Raw genomic sequence first — 20,891 nt, forward strand, 5'->3', positions numbered from 1 at the left:
TGCAAACATACTGTACACTGCATGACAGTTAACCACTTTCCATAGGCTAACATTTTCACAAACCTTTATATGTGACACATTGTAAGCTGGTAGATCGGCAGTTTTTCGGCAATATAGTATCTAAGTATATAGTAGTATACATAGTGTCGGTATATAGGGTTTAAGTGGTTAAACTAACACAAAGGATTTTACTGTGTCTCACAAACCCAGAGTAAACACCCCCGTACCTACTAGACAGAATTTTAAAACTGGGCATTGATTGTTGTACCTCGATCATAATCAATTACGACACAATAAAGATGCATTGCTTTACAAGGAGTAGAATTAACTCCTTCAAGCTCTCTTCAAGAGGGTAAATACAGAGTAAGTCCCGTCTCAAGAGCCACTCACATTGACAAAACACAAAGCTGCACTGGCATCTTTCCTGTGTAAAACCAGGAAATGCCAATTTAGGAAAGTTGCAGTGTAGTTGAAAATCTAATCATGTAAAAAATATATTTTTCATCGCTCTTAGTTTTGTTCTTATTGGTGAATATTATAAAGATCACACTGTCCGTTTAGAGACAAGCCTACTCCTAACTGCCTTGCATTCCGAAAATAGTCAACATCAACTATACACACACTGCACTGACGTCTTGTCTCTACAAGGACAGTATAGTGAAAGTCACTTTGAGAATTGATTAACTTACATATCTCTTAGTTATGTCAAAACAGTTCTTATGAAACAGTTTTGTTCATAGAGGTGAAACCATTTATATTGCCAGTGGTAATTTTATAGGGGGTAGGCCTGATTGGCCAGCCCAGTTCTGAGCTATCGATTAATAAAATAAAATAAAAAAATGTTTATTTTATTTTTATTGATTAATCTAGCTATTTATTGAGTTCTCGTACAGATTTGTGTGGCATTAGGTATTACTGTAAATAGATTATGTATGGAATCAAAGCCTGTCAGGTAGGCTACTAACAAGGTAATTGCCACATTATCTGTAGCCTATGCTCGACTCGGTTCCTTAAATTTGCAACTCACTTTGGCTAAAAGGACATTGCGATATACATAGGCGATTTTAGCCTCTGTCAGGAGGGGAGGCAAGATTTTGTCATGGGGGGACAACAAAAACACCATCTGTGAGGAAATACTAGAGTCTAGTATAAAGAATTCTCTGCAGATATTATTTCCATAGTGTACCGAGTTAACCATACCATACTGTGTATTTCCTCACAGATGGTGTTTTTGTTGTCCCCCCATGACAAAATCTTGCCTCCCCTCCTGACAGAGGCCTATGTATATCGCAATGTCCTTTTAGCCAAAGTGGACAACTTTCTTTCTTTCCTTTTCCTTTATTTATTCAGGGAAGCCCATTGAGAGCAAGCTCTCTTTTTCAAGGACACCCTGATCAGAGCATATAAAAACACAATACAAATAAAGAAAAACAATAACAAACATTTTAACCACATTACAACATCACAGATGCAAATAAATATAGGGTTATATGAAACAGGTGCAGTCACTATGCAGTGTGTCCTCAAGAAGCACCCTGATTGGTCTCTATCGAGACCAATCAAACCAGATTCAGAGAGTCCTGAAGTTTGTTCCATTTGTGTGGAGCAAAATAAATGTCTTTCCTTGTTCACTGTTCATACGTGGACTGGTATATCTATAATGTGAGTATGTGAACGTGTTGAATGTCCAGTAACATTTGGTTTTAAAGGAAACTTGCCACACAAGGCCTTATAAGTAAAAATAACACAATGTTGCTCTCTACGTACTACAACCCCAGACTGTCACTCCCACACAACAGCAGCCAAAAGAACCACAAGCAGCCTGTGGCAGATCAACATGGGAGCATAGCTTAGCTTAAGTGGATACACTTAAGCTCAGCTCAACGTGCACAAATGATGTGGCTGTATGCGCAGTGCAGTGAATATAAAACCTGTCGAACGACCATCCAAATATTTGGGGCCAGCTGTAAACAAGTTCAGGAAATCAACACTACTAAGCCAATACAAATCAGCGGATAACATTGTCTTGTGAACTGCAACACATTAGTTATGTGCTTTTATATTTTGTTTGATTCCTTTTCTTCCTTTTTGAGAAGACCCTTTTTGGGTTCACCAGTAGTGGGAGCAGGTTTGGTGTTTTTTCCCCACATTTGAATGAAAACGAGAGTTACGCATGTAACTATGGTTCTATGAATTCCGGATGACCGCCAGAGGCGGTGTTGAAAACACCGCCTCTGGCGGTCAGAAGGAATGAAATAGAATTGATGTTAACCACTTCCCACTTCCCACTTACCTCCTCTCCCCCCTCATCCACTAGTGTCCAGTTGCCAGACTCAGGGCCAGAGGCTGTCGAGCTCTGGCCTTCACACGGCTTCATATGACTCAGGAACTCTGTGCGGTGTCTGGGGGCAGGAGCCAAGAGGGAGAGGCCAAAGGTTAGGGATTAAAAGATGATGGGAAAGGGGTGAATTGATACATTCATGAAAGCTTGAACTGATTGCTCACCGTGTAGCAAATTTTTCACATGAAATGTTTATACTCACACTGGCTATTAGTTAATTTTGGTAAATTCTGTAATCACCTGGCGGGAGACATGAGGATGGCTAGAGCCTGCATGAAGTGCGACACTCCACAGCTGTTCCTAAACACCTTGATCTGAAGTAGAAACCGGAAAAGATTACAGTCTTCAATATTCATATTTTTATATCGATATTGCATTGTATATTTGAATTCTGTCTGTCTGTATGTGTTGAATAGTGCTGCCAGGACCAGGTCTAACCTGTAGGAACGATGCAGCCCACTTGCCCACTCCAGCAGGACAGCAGAGGAGGTGGCACAGCAGGTACAGATGCTCCCCCGACCCGCCGACATGTAGCAGGACTGCCACCTGGGGATTGGCACACAGACATGTCTTAGGAAACACAACATGATTAGAACCATTGGAACGTGTGCACGTGCGTGTGTGTGTGTGTGTACCAGTCTTTCCAGCCAGTGATGGATGTCTGTCTGGAACTGTGCGTCATCGAGTACTCTCCGTGTGAAGCTGAACAGAACACTGATGGCCTCTTTCAAGGGTTGAAGAGAGCAAGGTTGTGTTTGGCTACTCGAACAATCTGCACAGAAGCACAAATAACTGTAGTTCATAAGCAGAGCACTGAAAGACCTTCTATGCCTTGAATTTTTATGGTGTGGCTCTGCAGGAGTCTAGACGGATCAATGCTAATTTTTTTGATTCTCCGTGTTTTCTAGTGCCGTGTATGTGGAACAGTGTAAAGTTTATTTTTTATACATGGGTCATAACCAGTTTTGTAAGGCATAAAATAATGATCTCACCATTTAACAGGTGATACAAGTAGGACTCCACCTGGAGGCGGGACAGCAGGGCGGTGTATGCATGCAGCGCCACCTTCTGGTGAAGCAGATCAGCGCGGGCATCAAATAGTCTCCCCAACTCAGCCAAAACGCTTGGACTAAAATCAGCCTGCTGGAAGCGATGGTATCCACACACCTTTGACTGGTCTGCACACACACCCTGCAGGGGAAGAAACCATGCTGAAATCAATGCACAAGCACAACGGCACAACAGATGGGTATAATTTGCTCCAGTGTACATTTGTGGTTGATCTAATAACACATAGTGTACACACACACACCTGCAGTGTAAGCTGTTCATCTCTAAAGCTCCAGAGACGGTTTTGTGTGCTCTTGCATTCAGAGGACTGCGTATGGAGCTGCGTGTGTGACTGTGTGAGCTGTCTGCGGCAGCGCCAGTAGTTCTGCAGCAGCTCGGTCAGTTCATGGTTCTCTTGGCGGGCCAGAGCACAGAACTGGATGGCGCACACCTCGGCACCCTCCAGCCACGCTCGAACGCCCCCAGCCGGCTCCCATACGCTCAGCTGCTCCGGTGAGAATGCCTGCAAGGAAAATAAGGGTGGAACGGTTTTCCTTAGGATTGATTATGTTTGCATTGGCCACGTAAATGCTTTTCTGATCAATAATTTCCAATTACCACGTTATTTGTGGCATTGGAAAAATCCTACAGGAGCTGAGGAATACAAACTTAAGTGTGCTCACGTAATACAGTAAGCACTCCACATATATGCTGTCGGCATTGTCTGTACTGCTTTGAGTGTGCCCAACCAAAAGTAATAAAAAAGGTAATCCATACGATAATTCCCCATTTCACAAGACAGCAGCCGCACTCATCATGTGTAAGTTACCTGAAGCTCTGGTTCAGTTTTGGGTAATTCTGGGTACAGTCTGCTTCGGGAAAGTTCAGCTACAGACTCAAGGGGTTGTAGACTGGGAGGAGACGTCTCCTGCTCAGGAAGAGCCAACACTGCAGGTCCCTGTGTCCTACAGTTCCTCAGAGCTTCCTCTTGGAGTTGCATCAAACCCTCCTCCAGCACAGGGAGAGAGGGGTAGAGAGCTGGGGCACTGGGGGCCAGTGGCCTCTCAAGCTGGGTTGAAAGACAAGTCCATGACTCATCCTCTCTCTCGACTTCAGTGCTCTGTGAAACCACTCTAAGCTCTGCACCCCCTACATCCTTCTTCTCTGCCTCCTTCGGTTGGACTGCAGCCTGAGATGTTGACAAAGTAGGGGATGCATGTAAAGTCTGTGCCAACGGTGATTTGGATGATGTCTGTGATGCTGAGGAAGCTTGATGCTCCTCAGAGGGCTGTGCTGTGGTCTCAGGGGTCTGGGCAGGTTCCTGCTGCTGCTCGTCTGTTCCCTGATATGGCAGACTGAGGGGGACATCGGTGAAACCAGAGCTGGGACTCTCTTCACACACAGCTGGTGGGGTTGAAACTTCTTTGACTTCCTCTGCCTCTTTCTGCTTCCTGGCCTGCTGGAAGCATGCAAAACAACAATTGCATATCAAATTGATTTCCCTTGGGTTAAACAGTAACTCCAACCTTGCCCTAGTTTTGAACATGTGAGGCTGAGCTCATGTCACACTCACGCAACAGTGAACAGAATTGGCTAAGGTAAAAATCACCTGAGACCTCCCGCTGCTCTTGGACTTGGTCTTCTTTGGTCTCACAGCCTCCATCTTTTAACGTCTGCTCATGTCACCGCCTCCCAGCTCTAAAATCATATTCAGCAGGCCTGACAAAGGAGAACTAGATCAATGTGAGACAGTAGCTACAGTAAAGTAAGACACAAACAACGGTCCTCCTATATTTCACAACAGGCGTTTCAACCATTTCAACATATAAACAAAAATGTGCTCAAACAGCAACAACTAGAAGTGAGGCAGTACCATGCAGAGTCACTGGTGTAGATAACCAGTTACTGACTGACTGACCAGTTAGTTGACTGTGTTGTCAAGATAAACACTGTCACTGGCTCAGAGTCAGAGCTACAACACAAGCCTTATGGGGCCTGCTTGAGGAACCTCGGTGGCAGAAGGGACCAAGGCAGTAGCAAACATGTCTATTATATCTTCTGGACATTATGTTCCAGTGAAGAAGTCCATATGGAAACTCATTTTTCCTTTTGTTTACGATTATTCTGCACAGCTAAGCTAACGCGCTATCGTTATGTTATGTTGTTATGTTGCAGTGCTGTCTGTTTTTCTATTGCCCCTACCCACAGCCTGGGCTAACTATAACTGTCTCACAACACAACAGTTCCATAATATCATAACTCACATTGTCAGAGATATGTTGCTTCACATCCAGGGAGCTGACATTGGACATTGAGGGAGCAGCCCCCAGATCACATCAGCTGTCTGCTGTTTTGTTTTGTTTTGTTCCTAGAACTCTATCGCAATCTCTGATCACGTGACTACCAGCGTTGCCATGTTTGAGTATTACAAGCGACTTTGGGCTTGTTTTTCTGTAAAGTCTTTCTAAAGTGCAGTTGCTTATTTGGGCTTGCTTCCACCTTTTTTTGATCATTATTTAAACCAGTGGTTCTCAAATATTTTCATGTCATGAATGAACCCCCAAATAAATGAATCATTATGTATTTGTCCCGCCTAACCCCATATGAAAATGTTTTGTGCCAGGACTGCACTGCCAGTGGGGCTCCATATCAGATTTGTGTTGTTAGATTTTTTTTTTAATATTCTAAATATTCCATTTGTATATAAGCATGATTTTGACTTCAAAAGAGCCTAGTGAGTGACCATAGAGTTAAAGCTAGTGACCCTAGTCGCTTCATTTGGGCTTGTTTTCCTAGACCTGGTTGCTTAATTCTCTCAAAGGATCTGGCAACAATGGTGACTGCTCCACCTCATTACGGAATGGCTGAAGGCTCAAAGTATACGTGAGCGAAAGAAACTCAGGACATTGTACATTTAACATTATGTTAAATTGAACCGGTTGAACCGTATCTGTCATAATGTAATGTGCAATGTCAAATCAATGACTGAAACGTTTGAAAGTGTGAGGACCGCTGATACTTCAAACCATTTTCAGTAAAATGCAGTATTTTGTCTGGGCAAAAACAGAACAGGGCAGGCTATTCTTTTGAATTCACCAACAAATTAAGTCAAAATCAAGTTTATGTTATGTGTAAACATCTTTTTTATATACATTTTGACCAATTAGCAATATATTGGTTTACAATTTCTAACTCTGATCACATAAGTACACATACAAGTTGTGAGTAAGAAAACAAAACATTTATTTACAATGTAAAAAACAATTTCCCTTTAAAACCTCCTTTAAACCCACAGCTGCCCGTTTATTGATCAGCCTGTATGTATCAATATTTAGCCTTTCTTTTTTCTTTTACACTGTCAGCAGTAAGGAGATATGACAGATTTTTTTTCTTTTATTTTTTTACCTCTCTATCTCCCCCCCCCCCCCCCCTTCTACTTCCTTTCCTCTTTTATGGAAATAACAACATGGTCGTAGCTTGCACAAAAATGAATTTCACCCACTGTTTTACACCTGTAAACCTGTGATGTGACAATAACATTTATTCTGATTCTGACACCAGGTTTATTCTTCTTGAGTCAGAGTGAAGCCTCTATTGATCGACTCAGTGATGTATAGGATATACATTTTCTCAAAACCTGGATACATACAAACCAGATATTAACAAAGCAGTCTATTCAGACGCTATCTAAAAATAAGTGTGTGTAATGGCAATGTGACATTCAAGATCTCACATGGTACACAAATATCACATGACTATCCCTGGCCAGAACTCTAAACCAGTCTGGGACACAAACAGCAGGTCAGTATTGTTCTGGTCTGTAGGATAAGTTGTGTTCTGGTTGCTGTTCGATGCAACAAAAAAAAACACTCCAGTCCAGTAGCAGTTGGAGGCCTTTTGGCTGACTTTTCAAACACATCCTGTGTCACTATTCAGGGTTGATCAAAGGCACATGGGTTTGCTTTGGGCTGGGTGCAGGGCTGTAAGAAGGCAGTAGTTTTGGCTTGCCAGAGGTTGGACGGACCGCGTGCCTAGTGCTTTCATGGAGGCTTGGCGAGGGACTGCAGGGTGGGGTCAGTGAATCCTGGCATGATAATTGCTGGAAAGGACGTTGCTCATAATGGTATATGGGACTCGGGGGTTGACTCAGGTGCACGTGTGTCTGGTGTATGAATGCCTGGCTCAGAGCCAAGGTGAGGATCTCAGTTTTCTCCTTGTAGAAACGGAGCTCGGTGCCTCGACGCCGGGCCAACACCAGCTCCTTTTGTGCCACTTGCAGCTCTTCCCCCAGTCGCCCAGGCGACCTCTGCTCCCGTCCCATCCAGTCCAGAGCCATGCTGCTACGCATGTACTCATCAAGTCCTCGTTGGGAGTAATAGGCAATCACACTCTGAGGAAGAGGAGAAATGGGCATTCGTGTTGCAGAGAAAATAGAGTCAAATGCTTTGTGAAGGAATGTAGCAGTGGTTCTCAAACCTTTTCATTTCAAGGGCCCCCATAACTCTGAGAGTATACAAAATGGAACTCTGAGAGTGTACAAATGGACCCAGATAGACCCATAAGGGTCCATTTGGGTCAATTTGGGTCCATTTGTACACTCTCAGAGTTACAGACCTGTAAGGGTCAATTTGGAACCCCCCTCAAGGAGTCATGGACCCCACTTTTTTGAGAACCCCTAGAATACATTATAATGTGCACTAACGCATAAAGTGGGAGACATTAATTCTGATGAGTTAACCACTTAAACCCCAGTTTTCGGATGCTTAAACCCCAGCATCCGAAAACAGAAAAGACACTAGTATAGAGCCCTGAGGGACTATATGGGGTTTAAGTGGTTAAACCCAGTTTTATACATCATCATACGTCGGTGTTATGCGACAACAGAAATCTACAAGCTTAGTGTTGAGCTTGTAGATCTGCTATTTTCAAATTATTTTAGAAGACTCTCGAAAGAAAATTGACAATGACGACATGCCCAAACTAGGGATGCCAGGTTGAAAGTGGTTAAAGAAGTGTTGAATGAAGGTGACAATGGTACCTGTCGAGAGCATTGCCTTTCCCTCAGTGCTTTAAGTGTCCCGTTCCAATGCAACAACTGGAACACGGTCATCATTTCCTACAGAGAAAAAAGAAAGAGGCAGAGACAGAATGTGAGAGAAGTGGGACAAAGAGAAATTATTATTAATCATGGTGTCTTGTTTGACACCATGATTAATTTGGATTCTGAACTCAAACATCCAGGAATTGAGCAATCTGGGAACCAATCTGCAAACAAAAGGAAAAAAAAACATTTTTCCCCCTTCGAATCAGCTGCGGGGCTCTGAATTTGTCTTGAGAGATTAGGAATTGAGTAACCGCCCCTGACAAAGACCATGTGTTATGAGAATATTTATTGAAGCCATAACCAGAATGATTACTTTAAAAATAATCTAAATATTCCTGCAACAGGTAGGCCTTATCTCTGACTTAGAATTCACTGTCTGGCTGAACGGCTGTCGTCTGTTACAGATGATTTATTACAGAGTTAAACAGAGACAGGCTAAAGATTAACATGGATTAACCTAATCACATACAGATGGAACATGTGACACGTTTATTGTCTGAGGTTAAAGTCCTCTGTGTACATGCTACCCGGAGGTGGGTAGTAAGTAAGTATATTTGAGAAGAAAAACATGCCAAAATTAAAGGAGTGAAATACATATTTTTCAAATGATTTGGCTACATTCATCTTGAAACTTTCTTTCTACCCATGTTTTTACACATTCTGATTTTTTTTATTTTTTTATCTCATTCTCTCAGAGAGACTTCAGAGAAAGAGGCTTACTGGCAGTATTTGCGTTGGCTCTGTCACATGACTCAGTTTCACCAATCAAATGTAGCCAGTCACACGGTTACACCACACAGAATATCTCCGTGCCAGCAGGTGACATGAGGTTACACACACAGAAGAATGAGTGGACAGACTAAACAATAGGTACATTATGCACTGCTTTCTTTGCAACTCAGTGAATAATCTTTTCACTAGATACTTTCTTCCTCAAGTAATTATTTGGAGGACTATTTTACTTCTATTTGAGTCATCATTATTTTAAAGTAACAATACTTTTACTTGAGTTCAGTTTTTGGCTACTCTACCCAACCTCTGATGCCACTCACTGTCTTCAGCCTGTACAGTACAGTAGTACTTGTCCTCGTCTGTTTAGGATCCTGCCTGTCTGACTCTTTGTTTACCAAACTGTCTGGCACCTACAGCAGTGATGTTTTTACATTGTGGTGTCAGCAATTCTGTTCCACTGGGTTGACTCACAAAGCATGTGTACCTGTCTGTACTCTGTATATGAACATGAACAGTGTATACAAGCACATGTGCAGGTGTGACCCATGTACTACTGAACACACAGGTGCATATGAGTGTGGGTGTGGGTCTGGGTACACACACCATGGCATAAATAGGTTTCCACACTCGAAGGTATGTACGACTGTACGTATGTGTATGTATGTATTTATTAGTGTAGGTGCATGTGTACAGTATATGTCAAAAGACAGCTAAGACGTGCACATCCACACCATGTGTTGGGCAGGTGCTGAGCTAAAAGTAATAGACTAAACAAAATAAAATAATTTAAAAAACGCTCGCACACTGATGAGCTCTATTTAAAGAAAAATGCATTTATTGCACCCCAAAGGGCTGTGATGTTACCATGGGTATATGTCCACACATGATAGTGTCGGTGTTTGTATGTGTCTGTGCGTGCGTGCATGCGTGCGTGAGACAGACAGACAGATAGAGAGAGACAGACAGAGAGAGAGAGAGAATTACTTGGAACCTTTTCATCTCTACATGTCCTGCTTTCACAGGAATGATAATGATGCCATTTCCTCCTAGTAATAACCCTCCTGCTGCTGACAAATGATTATTTACATGGAGGTAGAAATATGAGGTGTTTCATACCACCTTCCACAGCCAGAGGTCTAAAATAGTCTGACACCAAGACACTCTGACAGAAGGAATAAATGAAGGAATGGAGAGGTTTACATGCCTAGAGAGTGGAATTACCTCCCACACAGGTTAATTGTGAATGTGATAGAATTTGGCTACGCTTGGCTTACTAGCTTCTGTTATTTATTTAATGTATATACAATAATGAATCTATTTTTGCCATACATCCTACTATGAATGTACGGAATTTCTGTCCGTGTGTCCATCTGTAGTTCACGTAGTAGTCGGTCGGATAGGCGGTTGTCCAGAACTGCCGATCCGAACCATACGCCCATATATAGGCATATGGAGATCCAGTTGTCCAGAACCGCCAATCCGACCACTATGCCCATATATGGGCATGCCCATATGGGCAAAGAAATGGGCATAATTTCTCCCCCCCGCCCCACAAAGTCTCAATCTTTTAAAGTAGCTAAGAGGCAAATAGGAGCTGCCTGCAACATAACTCTCATCTTGTTCTACCTGGAACTGAAGCATGGTCCGACCCATGTAGGAGCTTAGAAGCAGACTGTAGGTTCCTATGCTGGTGCTTGGGTCACATGCATCTTCTATAGAAGCCTAGAAGCACAGTGAGAGGCAGGAGATATTATTCATCAGGATCACATGTTATACGATCCGTCTTAGCTTTCTTAATTACAGCAGGATAACATTCGGTTAAAGAAATCAGAGCTAAAGCTACGTGTTTGCATTGGCTGACACTCACAGCACTGTCTGTGGAGGCCTGACACAGGCTCTGACTGATAAACTGAGGGGTGATACGTCGTGATGGTAGCTCGTTTACCAGGGAGTTCATCAAAGCAACGCGAGCAGCATCTCTACGGGCCTCTGCCTGAGTCTCACACACCTACACATGGAGAGACGGAGGAATATGAAGGAAGAGATGAAAGGGAGGGAAAAGATTATTGTTATCTCATTCACTTCACAAAACACCTTTTGGGTCTGTTGTTGAGCTTAAGCTCCTGGGTTAAGGTTTGAACAATGTGGGTGACTGCATAAGAGCTTATCATGATATCAGAAATCAATTCATCACTCAGATTAGAACATCAAAGCCAGTCAGGTATCATAAGGTCAGTATAAAAAAACCTTAAAAGTGTGTGAGATATAGCAAATCTACCAGGATCATGCAAGCTTAATCTGAGTGTTGTTGTGTAAAGACATTCTTTCAGGAAGTTCCAAAAGGACACACCTTGTAGTTTCCAAAGCAGCTTCCTCCAGGTAGGCTGACATAGCAGACATAGGGCGGCCCAGGGCTAGGGGCAGATTCATACAGCAACAAGCTGTCTGACTGGCTGGCTGAATCCATCACAGAAACCTGGGATTCACTGGGTGATCTGTTCAGCTGGCCCACCTGTCTCTGCTCCCAGAAGTGATGGAGCATGGCCACCACATTCACTGGATAGAAAACAAAGGTTATGGTTGTTTAGCCCAACATATTCTATACTTTGTTGCATGACTGTTGCGCACTGTATTTTCAGGGAGCAACACGATCATACTATGAAGTATCTGGATATCTGAAATTCTAATAATTTTTTACTTAAAGCATTCATCACCACAACAGAAAATGAGGTCTGCATTTTGAAAAGATTTGAGCCAAACATATGCAGAGTTCATCTGGGATTCTTCATAATGGAATGAAGTGCACAGCGCTATTGCAATGTACAGTATGTGATTAATTAATCTTAATCAGACACAGAGTGCATCAAGGGTATTGTTATACTGGAGATAAAAGGAATTTGAAGCTCTTCTGTGACACTATTAGAAGTAAACAGTTCTTTCTACAGAGAACTGCACCTTCAGGCATGAGTGTATGAATGTGTATAAATGTTGATCTACGAAAGTAAAACAATCATTCTTTAAACTATAAAATTAACATTCCCAGACATGGTTTATTTAAGTAGAATTAGGTACTGGTACCACCCCGTCACAAGGCTGCACAGATCAGCATTTCCAGAGTTTCTGACCCACCAAAAAGATTTAGCAGCTTCCTGTGGCCCTCAGAGTGAGAAAGAGAATTGACTGAAGGTTAGGCTACCGGATTGATGTATCGTACATGACAGGCAATAAAATAAATCATCATGTAAGCTTTCAGTAGTTTGCCTTTGCCTGTACAGGATAGTTAACACTTAAAAGGAAGCTTTTGTCCGTTTGGCAGAATACATGCCTGCAAATATATATATATATATATATATATATATATATTTTTTTTTAATTTAGCCTACTTACGGTCTTTGAGGTCAGTGTCCATCTCCCTCTCTGACAGGTGTGACATCATGTTCTCCAGTATGAACTCTCTACTCATTCTTCTTCATCCAGTGCTCACCCCCAAGTTTCACCAAATACGCCTCAGACCAGATTTTTCACAGATTTCATCCAGTATAGCTCAAACATGCTTTATCAAAGTAAGAGCAGTTGCAGCTTTAACACAACCCTAAAAAAGAACAGCCTTCATCGTCCACAGAGCTCCGGGCGGGAACACGACAAGGAACAAACCTGAAATCCTAATGCCCCTTCACTCTCCCTTTCTCCCCTCCAAAACTCCCTCTCCTTCTCCCCTCCTCCCTTGTGTGAACATCTCCCTAGGCTTTCTCCTCTGAAGCAGACCACCTTTGTCACCCGCACTGCCAATTAACTCAGAGGGCCCCTCACTCTTTCTACACACAAGTTTGCACGCATATATGCACAGACTCACTCTCTCACACACACGCTCAGAGGTCTGGCACTGGAATGCTGTACCCCTCCCCTCAGGCTGTGCAGCTGGCTAATCCCTGAACAGAGTCAGACAGTTAAAGACATACACAAACTTGCCCAGTTGAGCCACAGAACTTACCCTTTGACAATAAACAAGAAAATGTGCACCTAAGTCCAGCCTGGGTGAAACGTTTTTCACACAGAATATCTTCAGCATCCAGACATCCGACCAATGACTGACAATGACTGTGTCTGAATATGGGGTGTGTGAGAGATGAGGGCTTGGGGGGGTGTGGAACGGAGCCATGCTGTTGACTCGAAACCCTAGTCTGAGGCCATCAGACCCAGGGTTTGAGCTCCATTCAGGCTCCTTGTATGAATAGCTATTGTTCCGGTCTGAATTCCCATTCCCTTACACATTAATGAACTAAACGCTGAGAAAGGAGTGGTCTCTTTGCTCCCCAAGTCCTTCACATTACATGCACTTCATGGTGTGTATATATCTCAGTGAGGCACGGTAAATTGGTGTGTCTATTTCCTGGCCAACTGGAGCAAACTGCACCTTATGGTGAACACATTGTGTACCATGAGCATGTATGCTCCCACAGATGTGTTTGTGTCCGTCTGTATGTGTGACTCTATTCAGTTCATTGGTTGCCTAGAGGGCGGATGTAGCCATCCATTCAGACACTTGTCTGATTGTTGGGTCACCTTTGAACCAGAGCCTAGTACCACAGATGAACGCTCTCAATGGAAGGAACTTGTATTCTTGTTCAAAATCTTAACTCACATCAATCATCCTGTCAGGTTTCAAATTAATTTATACTTTGTTGTCGCTTCCAGAAAATAACAGATTTTCTAAAACGCTTTAGAAAACGAAAAGCTTAAAAATCACCAAAGCATAGGCTTTAGAAGGTTAACCATGAACTTGGGGAGAAAAACTAGAAAGAAATCTATTACAAATTAAATGTTTCATATTCAAAAGGCTTTATTATCAATTATACAACTTGATTAGTATGTCAAGTTGTTATTTACAATGTTACTTATATAGTGAGCATTAATTGAAGGTCAACTGCATACCAGACTGAGTACTTTTCTTAACAGTTGCAGAAATGTACACACACTTGAATTTGTTGTCTACAGCTGTGTCCTTCATCACAGCTGTAGCCTGTTTAGTTTTTTTAATCACCGACTTATAATATCTGAGTCTTGTTGGTATATCCTCATTGCAATAACCCATCATGAGTTGTTTACACAAGAAGGAGGGGCTGAGCAGGCAAACACACAGTTGACAACTTTCTTTTCTTTATCTCAGTACTGCTCTGCAGTCCCCTTTATCCCCAGAAGGAGGCGCTATCCACACTGGACCTGATGTTATCCTGGTTCTCTCTCCTAGCATCGGTCACCAGATTAGCCTCCCCCTTCTGCAGACGTCTCCTCTGTGCTGCCTTCTGCTGCTTGTTCAGCTGCCTCCGTACCTTCTCGCGCACTACTTCCTATAATATACAATCACAAAAGATGTAGTTCAAACAAAAATGTGTATATGATCAATGTATATAAGACCAGCAACATTAAAGACCAGACACCCAATGCAGTTTAAATGCAGGTTCTGCTGAAAAGTGGTAAAGTAGCAATCAGACACTTCCAAGCAGTCAGTAGGCAAGCATATCAGTTTTTTTATTCTATTATTGACATTAATTGTGCCTTTGTATCACCTTCTCCTGGGGTTATAAGATCCTACCCCTAGAATATTTTCACCCCCCACTTAGTACAACTGAATTACTATAAAAAGACAATCTGGGTTTATTTCTCCTAACACAACTGCTGTAAGTAATTACACATAATGACACATGATGTTGTATACTCAAACCTTTATGTGATGTGCCTTGGTTGGGAAGTCAAGCCCAAATAGAACCTATAGATAGTTATCAAAGTGAAAACTGAGGCGGCCTGCTGCTGGATCTCTTTCATAATTAAAACGAGAAAACAACCCCAAAAACCCTAATGTTTTAGCTTATACTGTTTTGCAGCTGCTGAACAGAAAATGCAACTGTGAATAGTGAAGCAATGTTGTAATTACAACAGGACGGAACACATACAGGGCCCGATTTACGTACACCACTGGTGCAAAATGCAATTTACGCTTGCAAGGTAAGTTAAATTAAGGTCTGATTTACTAAGGCAGCAAATAATTAGGAAACCAGCCAATGGGACTGCCTTCTAGTCACATTTTTTGTTTGAAGGATGAAGCAGAGCTTAAACAGGTGCAGTGGAATGGTGACATTTGTACAAATTGAAGGCCATAACAAGTTCAGGAATAAAAAGAAAACTAACTAGGTCTCTGCCAGGCCAGGTCAATATTGCTCATACAATAAAGGCATTAGGAGTCACTAAAAATAAATGGATGATGGATGCATTACATATGATTTGAACATTAATAGTATGTTTTCTGTTTCTCGAAGTGTTTAGTGCATTGACCGTCTTTGTTGGATGTCTGTTTGTGCTTCGTATAACAGCACATTAACGGGGAGAGCAGTACATGACAAATATGGACTGTGATATTCCAGCTGCTGTGGCTACGGTAAATAAATGGTATGATACATGTTCATCACATGACTCCAGAGATCATGTGTAGCTATTTGGGGGTCATCCCTATGTTCCCCGGGTTCTAAGTTCCCCGCTTACCCCCAAAAAGGTTAGGTTAGGGTTGTAAGCAGGGTACATAAAACCTGGGGAGTTCTGGACAAATCTTTTGGCCTCAGAGTGTAAAATGTACAAACCGGTGGTATGGTAGAGCAGCTTCCTACGCTGCCTGCTGTGGCCTCGCTGTCTGTTCTCCTTCGTCTGTGTTCAGCGATGTGTAGAAGGCTGTCTGAGTCTCTGCAGGGGAAACACACCGAAGAATATATTGTGTTTATTAAATATGGCGATTATTATGGTACATTTTGTGACAAATAAAATCTATTCATTGTAATGAACTGGATTCTAATGCCACATTCACACCTTGCATTAAAATACTATCTGTATCTGGATATTAAACCGCGATGGACTAAGTAATACTGGGTGCAGAGCAGATGCCTTTGCTCGCCAGTGAAGAGGTGCAGTCCATGCAACAATGCAAATTATAAACTTGTAATTAGTCCCAACAGTGCTAACCAAACATAATGACCCGGCAATATCTGCCATTATTATTGTTGTTTCCAGGCACATGTCCATTACAAAAAGCAACAATAGACACACAAATTGAGCTATTTTTTACATGGCTCCACAGAAAATGATATTTTAAAGACATGTTCACTATAAAATACATTTATAAAATGATATATTTTGTGAGCTTGGATAAGAGGCCGAAACGTATAGGAAAATCTTAGTTTTGCAAAATATGACTGTGGGCACGACAGGTTCAAAATGACCAGAATTGAGTAGTGGTCTTGTGTACCTTGTACAGTACAGTGCCATGTGGACCCAGGCATAAGAAGCACCATCAAATGGCCTTCCTCTAATTTTGATATTCAACAGATCATTACATTACCTGAAGGGTTTGAACTCTTTATTGGAGGTGGACAGTTCCACAAGCTCCGGGCAAACATCATTTGTTTCATTCTCCTCTTCCTGCATCTCTCCCTCTCCATCACTTCCAGCCAATAACACAGTTCCAGTATCATGTTGTTCTTCTTCCCTGGTTACACATTCTTCTGCCTCATCCTGATGTTCAGACACATACTGAGAGTCTGCCTGAGGCTCACTGACTTTCAGCCCTTCCAGCTCCAGCATCGTATGGTTGTATTCCTCCATGTTCACATGTTCAATCTGTCCTTCCTCTTCTCCTGCCTCCTTGTCCTCGCTTTCTTCTTCATCGTCATCCTCCTCATCCTCCTCTTCCTCGGGTCCTGCTGGGTGTAACAAAGTGGCGTCTCTCTCCAGATCTTTGGTGAATCCGCTGGCTGCAATCTCCACATCTAGAGAGCAAGACCGGCTGCAGGAATATGCAGTGAATAGTAATACCAGGGGTCAATTTGATTGAATTACACAACACTTATTTGTTTTACAAATTGATAAGACAGAAGACAGTTGAATATAGATGTGTGATGTCACCTGATGTCTTTGAAGGTTGGGTAGAGCTCACTCTCATAATTGTATCGTCTCAGAAAGAAATCTCGGACACATTTTACATCTCTGTCAAAGTACCTATGGCAAAGATTCAAGAAATCAACTACCTGTACACAAATACTGTACGTCTCCCGAAGTTATTATGGCAATAACACTGACAATAGTGTATGAGAGAGGAGGACTGACCATTCAGCGTTGGTGTGTGAGGTGGACACCATCTGAGGGAAGTCAATCATGGTTGCATGGTCCTGGTCATCCACCATCAGGTTGAACTCATTAAAGTCACCATGAATCAGGCCATGATTGGCCAGTTTGACTATCAGCTCCATGACCTCATTGTAGAGAGCAGGTGGGTCTTGCAGCTCACGAATCTGACATCTGACAGATATAGGACAAAAATGTCACCAAGATAAAGCAACATCAATAATCTTCATAAATGTAGTACTTTCATAAGACAGGTGTTAAAGCACAAGAACACTTTGGTATAGGTTTGGGTTGTGTTCTTACCTTGCCATAATATAACTAGTCTAATTGGTGAGACATCTATTTTATCATCCAAAAATAGTCTCTTCATTGACTTCCAAACAATGCTGATTCTGCCAATATCTATCTATCACAAAACTGTACTGTATTTAATACAAATGTCACCTTCCTATTCATTTTATCATTTTTATTAGGAAGAACACCCGGGATGCACCCGCAAATCAGAATCTTCAAATAGTAAAATAAACATGAAATTGACATTTTTATTAAAAACAAATGCTGTGTTGGGTTTTATAAAGTTACACTGCATATTTTGTTTGCGTTTGTTTATGTGCTAAATGAGTGCCTTTGAGAGTTGTTTCAATTTATATTTTAAGTCACTGAGGAGACTATTTTTGGATTATTTATTATTTATAATCAACAGTGCAACAGAGCAAGATATCTTGCCAATTGGACTACCGTAGTTACATTATGACAAGGTAAGTACACAACACAATCCTCTACCAAACTGCTTTACAAAGAAATAAGAAAACAAAAAGGATTCAAAACTTATACAGTAGGTGCATTACATAATACAATCTACTTTCTTACAAATAAGAAAGAAAAACACAAACAGTAATGACAAAGGAGTGGGGGAAGACAATCATAAATGATTATAGTGGCAACTGAAATGGCTTATTACACACAGTGGATATCCATTGATGAGTTCCATCACTACAGCATGTCTGTTATAGTCCACAGGCTTGGGTACAGGAAAGCCACGTTCATACAATGCCTGGGAGAAATAATGACATGACAAAGATTACTTCATCTTATTACTTTATAAACCAACATCAGGAAGGTATCTTGCACCAAAGTCATGTTGTCGTGTTGGATCATGATAAGACACATATATCATAGATACCTTCATGTAGGCAAACTCCTTCATGGCAGAGAGGCGAGAGAGGTAAAGCCAGGACATGTTCTTCCTGTGTTTGTGGTAATCTCTCTTGTTCTTCAGGTTCCTGAAGGAGGTTCGCCCCAATCTGTGAAGCTTGAGGGCATACTGGTCCCCTTCTGGGCTAGCCACGATATATATATCTACAGGGATGCAGATGTAATCAAATGTGTGTGTAAACATGTTTTATGCATGTTTTTTTGGGCTGTGGATTATTCAATTTAACTAATTGACCAAAACTTAATTGGCACTTACAGCAATACAGTCCACACCAATGCAACTCATTGCAACTACTTGCAATCATTATCCTCAATGGTAATTGCAAGGAGTTGCATTGGTGTGGACTGGCCGTATAACTGCTTTGTTGCAAGGAGTTGCGAACTTGCGACTACGGTAGTTGCATTGGTGCGGTCTAGCCTTAGGATTGTAGTTGTTTGCAAGGAATAGACAAAATGACATTTATACCTGAAAACTAGCATCATTAACTCTTAGCTCTGTTGGAACATTTAGGGGTTAAGTGTTTCACCTCATAACCACTTTATACAAATTTATGATTGAATGTGGTGACATTTAGTTCACTTTCCCCACCTCGTTAAGGAACTTGAATCAGTGAATGTCAAGTCACAGGAAATGTTCTCTAATCAAGCTACAATCATCCAAATGTAATATCTGTGATTGTATGTGTTGTGTACATTCTAGTTCTGCTTTTTTTTTTTTTACCTGACTCTTTCCCCACACCCATCTGATTGCCAACAGAGAGCAACACTTCTCTTGAGCAGAAGGTCTTCAGGGCTAGGTAGTCATACCCTCCATAGACCAGCCTGTAGCCCTGCCCCACTGAAATTAATACAACTCCATTAGAACTTTGGGCTACATGTATGTACAATCTTCGCCTTTCAACATGTGAGATATTTACTTACTTTTGTTACGTTCATAAGCCACAAGTTTGTGCTTCACTAGCTCTCTGAGGATCTTGTTGCAGCCTCCATGTTTGAGGCTGGCGATAGAGGCCACGAGAGCCACTGGAACGATCTCATGGTTCTTCATCCCCATCTCAACCTGCATGAGGAGGAATAGATCTTTGAACTGAATGTAATCTGACACAGACTATGTAAGTCACTGACCGTTATGAGTACAACCATTAAAATAAAACTGTACCCAGCCATACCACACCATGTTAAAAACCCCTCTCACTGACTGTTTCATCTAGCATCTTGATGGGCAACATACGCCCCGCGAACTACGGCCTGGGGGCCATACCGGCCCTTTGACCATCTCATTCCGGCCCTCGAAGTCCTCAAAGAAAAACAAAATGACCCCCAAAAATGTACAAAAAGGCACCATTTTATGTTAATGCCTGGTTTTGAGAGGAATTCATTGAAATTGACTCCAATTAATAATTGGTTAATATGTACCAATAGAGCACATACCTGCATTCCATCCATATGTACTCAAATGTTAAATGTTTATAATGTGACAGAAACAGTCTGCCTATGTCCCAGACTAGTATGAGCGAATAGGGGAAGCGAATCAACGTCACGTGATTCCCTTATTTGACCCTTTAAAAGGTGCAAACAAATTGGTCAGAAAAACGGATGTATGTCTCAATGAATTTATAACATAATATATCAAACACATTGCATTATCATAATGCAATGTGTTTGATAATGTGAGTGGTACAGTACAGCTGTAAAATAATAATAATTCTGCACCATGTGTTTGAGGTTTCAATGTGTCCAATGTGTGGCCCCTCACTCATTTTATCGAAGTCAGTATGCCATGGCCCCCTGGGGAAATATTCTGCCCACCCCTGATATAGCAACATACACTACATAAAGTAACGTAGCTACAATGATACAATACAGGTACAATAATACAAAACGATGATATGAGCTGAGACACAAGACACACTGGAGCTCCGTACAGTAATTCGCCGCCTGACCAACCAAGTCAACCGACTGTCTGTAATAATCACTTACCGCTGTGAGGACGCGGAAGTCGTCTCGTGTCAAGTACCTCAGGACGACCACGTTTAATTTACCCATATTTATTCTGTTCTGGTGCAAATCTAATAAACGTGAATAGAGAAAAAAATGGATTTTAGTTTAGTAAACACATGTGCACGGCGGAAGGGAATGGCTGAGCGGAAGTGACCAGTGTTCAGCGTTGCCAGATTACGTGAGAGAAATAAGCAGCCAGTTCTTTGAAAACAAGTCCAGAAGAAGCCACCCAGAGCACTTTATTGGCTATTTGAAAATAGACGATCAAGGCGCGTTGTGAGC

The 20,891-nt window shown here is 41.9% G+C and overlaps 3 protein-coding genes across 4 annotated transcripts in view; all 3 read right to left on the reverse strand.

Moving 5' to 3' along the window:
- epg5 (ectopic P-granules autophagy protein 5 homolog (C. elegans)) overlaps window positions 1–5,760 on the reverse strand; it is a 34,545-nt gene extending 28,785 nt beyond the window's left edge. Inside the window, exons 1-9 of one of the 2 annotated variants that reach the window (XM_084054000.1) lie at window positions 5,656–5,760; window positions 5,001–5,110; window positions 4,221–4,847; window positions 3,654–3,914; window positions 3,334–3,532; window positions 2,977–3,113; window positions 2,780–2,887; window positions 2,582–2,655; window positions 2,294–2,402 (exon numbers count right to left, since the gene is read on the reverse strand). In XM_084054000.1, the coding sequence (XP_083910126.1) occupies window positions 2,294–2,402; window positions 2,582–2,655; window positions 2,780–2,887; window positions 2,977–3,113; window positions 3,334–3,532; window positions 3,654–3,914; window positions 4,221–4,847; window positions 5,001–5,054 (1,569 nt within the window). In that variant the 5' untranslated portion in view covers window positions 5,055–5,110; window positions 5,656–5,760. Of the gene's footprint in view, window positions 1–2,293; window positions 2,403–2,581; window positions 2,656–2,779; window positions 2,888–2,976; window positions 3,114–3,333; window positions 3,533–3,653; window positions 3,915–4,220; window positions 4,851–5,000; window positions 5,111–5,655 lie in introns of both variants that reach the window. The other variant, XM_084053999.1, reaches the window with a different exon arrangement.
- A 1,239-nt stretch (window positions 5,761–6,999) lies between these two features.
- Window positions 7,000–12,734, reverse strand: LOC311043391 (protein limb expression 1 homolog). Its single transcript, XM_084054617.1, has 6 exons — window positions 12,615–12,734; window positions 11,578–11,783; window positions 11,095–11,235; window positions 10,854–10,949; window positions 8,430–8,507; window positions 7,000–7,781 (listed from the first exon to the last, which is right to left on the reverse strand). The coding sequence occupies exons 1-6, from the start codon at window positions 12,688–12,690 to the stop codon at window positions 7,320–7,322; spliced, it is 1,059 nt and encodes a 352-aa protein (XP_083910743.1). The 5' UTR covers window positions 12,691–12,734; the 3' UTR covers window positions 7,000–7,319.
- Window positions 12,735–14,064: 1,330 nt separating this feature from the next.
- On the reverse strand, window positions 14,065–20,766 carry riok2 (RIO kinase 2 (yeast)). Its single transcript, XM_084054167.1, has 10 exons — window positions 20,589–20,766; window positions 19,530–19,668; window positions 19,330–19,446; window positions 18,577–18,752; window positions 18,359–18,447; window positions 17,376–17,567; window positions 17,175–17,267; window positions 16,612–17,055; window positions 15,860–15,959; window positions 14,065–14,575 (listed from the first exon to the last, which is right to left on the reverse strand). Exons 1-10 carry the CDS (start codon window positions 20,652–20,654, stop codon window positions 14,414–14,416), a joined length of 1,578 nt encoding a protein of 525 aa, XP_083910293.1. The 5' UTR covers window positions 20,655–20,766; the 3' UTR covers window positions 14,065–14,413.
- Between the last annotated feature and the right edge of the window lie 125 nt (window positions 20,767–20,891).

Source organism: Gymnoscopelus microlampas, assembly GCF_963454915.1.
Source record: "Gymnoscopelus microlampas genome assembly, chromosome: 4".
NCBI classification, from domain to species: Eukaryota; Metazoa; Chordata; class Actinopteri; order Myctophiformes; family Myctophidae; genus Gymnoscopelus; species Gymnoscopelus microlampas.

Bases quoted from the DNA above. Each gene is read 5' to 3' on its own strand.
- riok2 (XM_084054167.1), bottom strand. From the start codon at position 20,654: ATGGGTAAATTAAACGTGGTCGTCCTGAGGTACTTGACACGAGACGAC. The intron at 19,447-19,529 runs GTAAGTAAATAT...TATTAATTTCAG, and splicing joins GGCTTATGAACGTAACAAAA to TGGGGCAGGGCTACAGGCTG. The intron at 17,568-18,358 runs GTGTGTAATAAG...TATATCTGTCAG, and splicing joins CTCATCAATGGATATCCACT to ATGTCAGATTCGTGAGCTGC.
- LOC311043391 (XM_084054617.1), bottom strand. From the start codon at position 12,690: ATGAGTAGAGAGTTCATACTGGAGAACATGATGTCACACCTGTCAGAG. The intron at 10,950-11,094 runs GTGAGTGTCAGC...CTGTGCTTCTAG, and splicing joins AGGCCTCCACAGACAGTGCT to GCTTCTATAGAAGATGCATG. The intron at 8,508-10,853 runs GTAGAACAAGAT...TTTTCTCTGTAG, and splicing joins GGACCATGCTTCAGTTCCAG to GAAATGATGACCGTGTTCCA.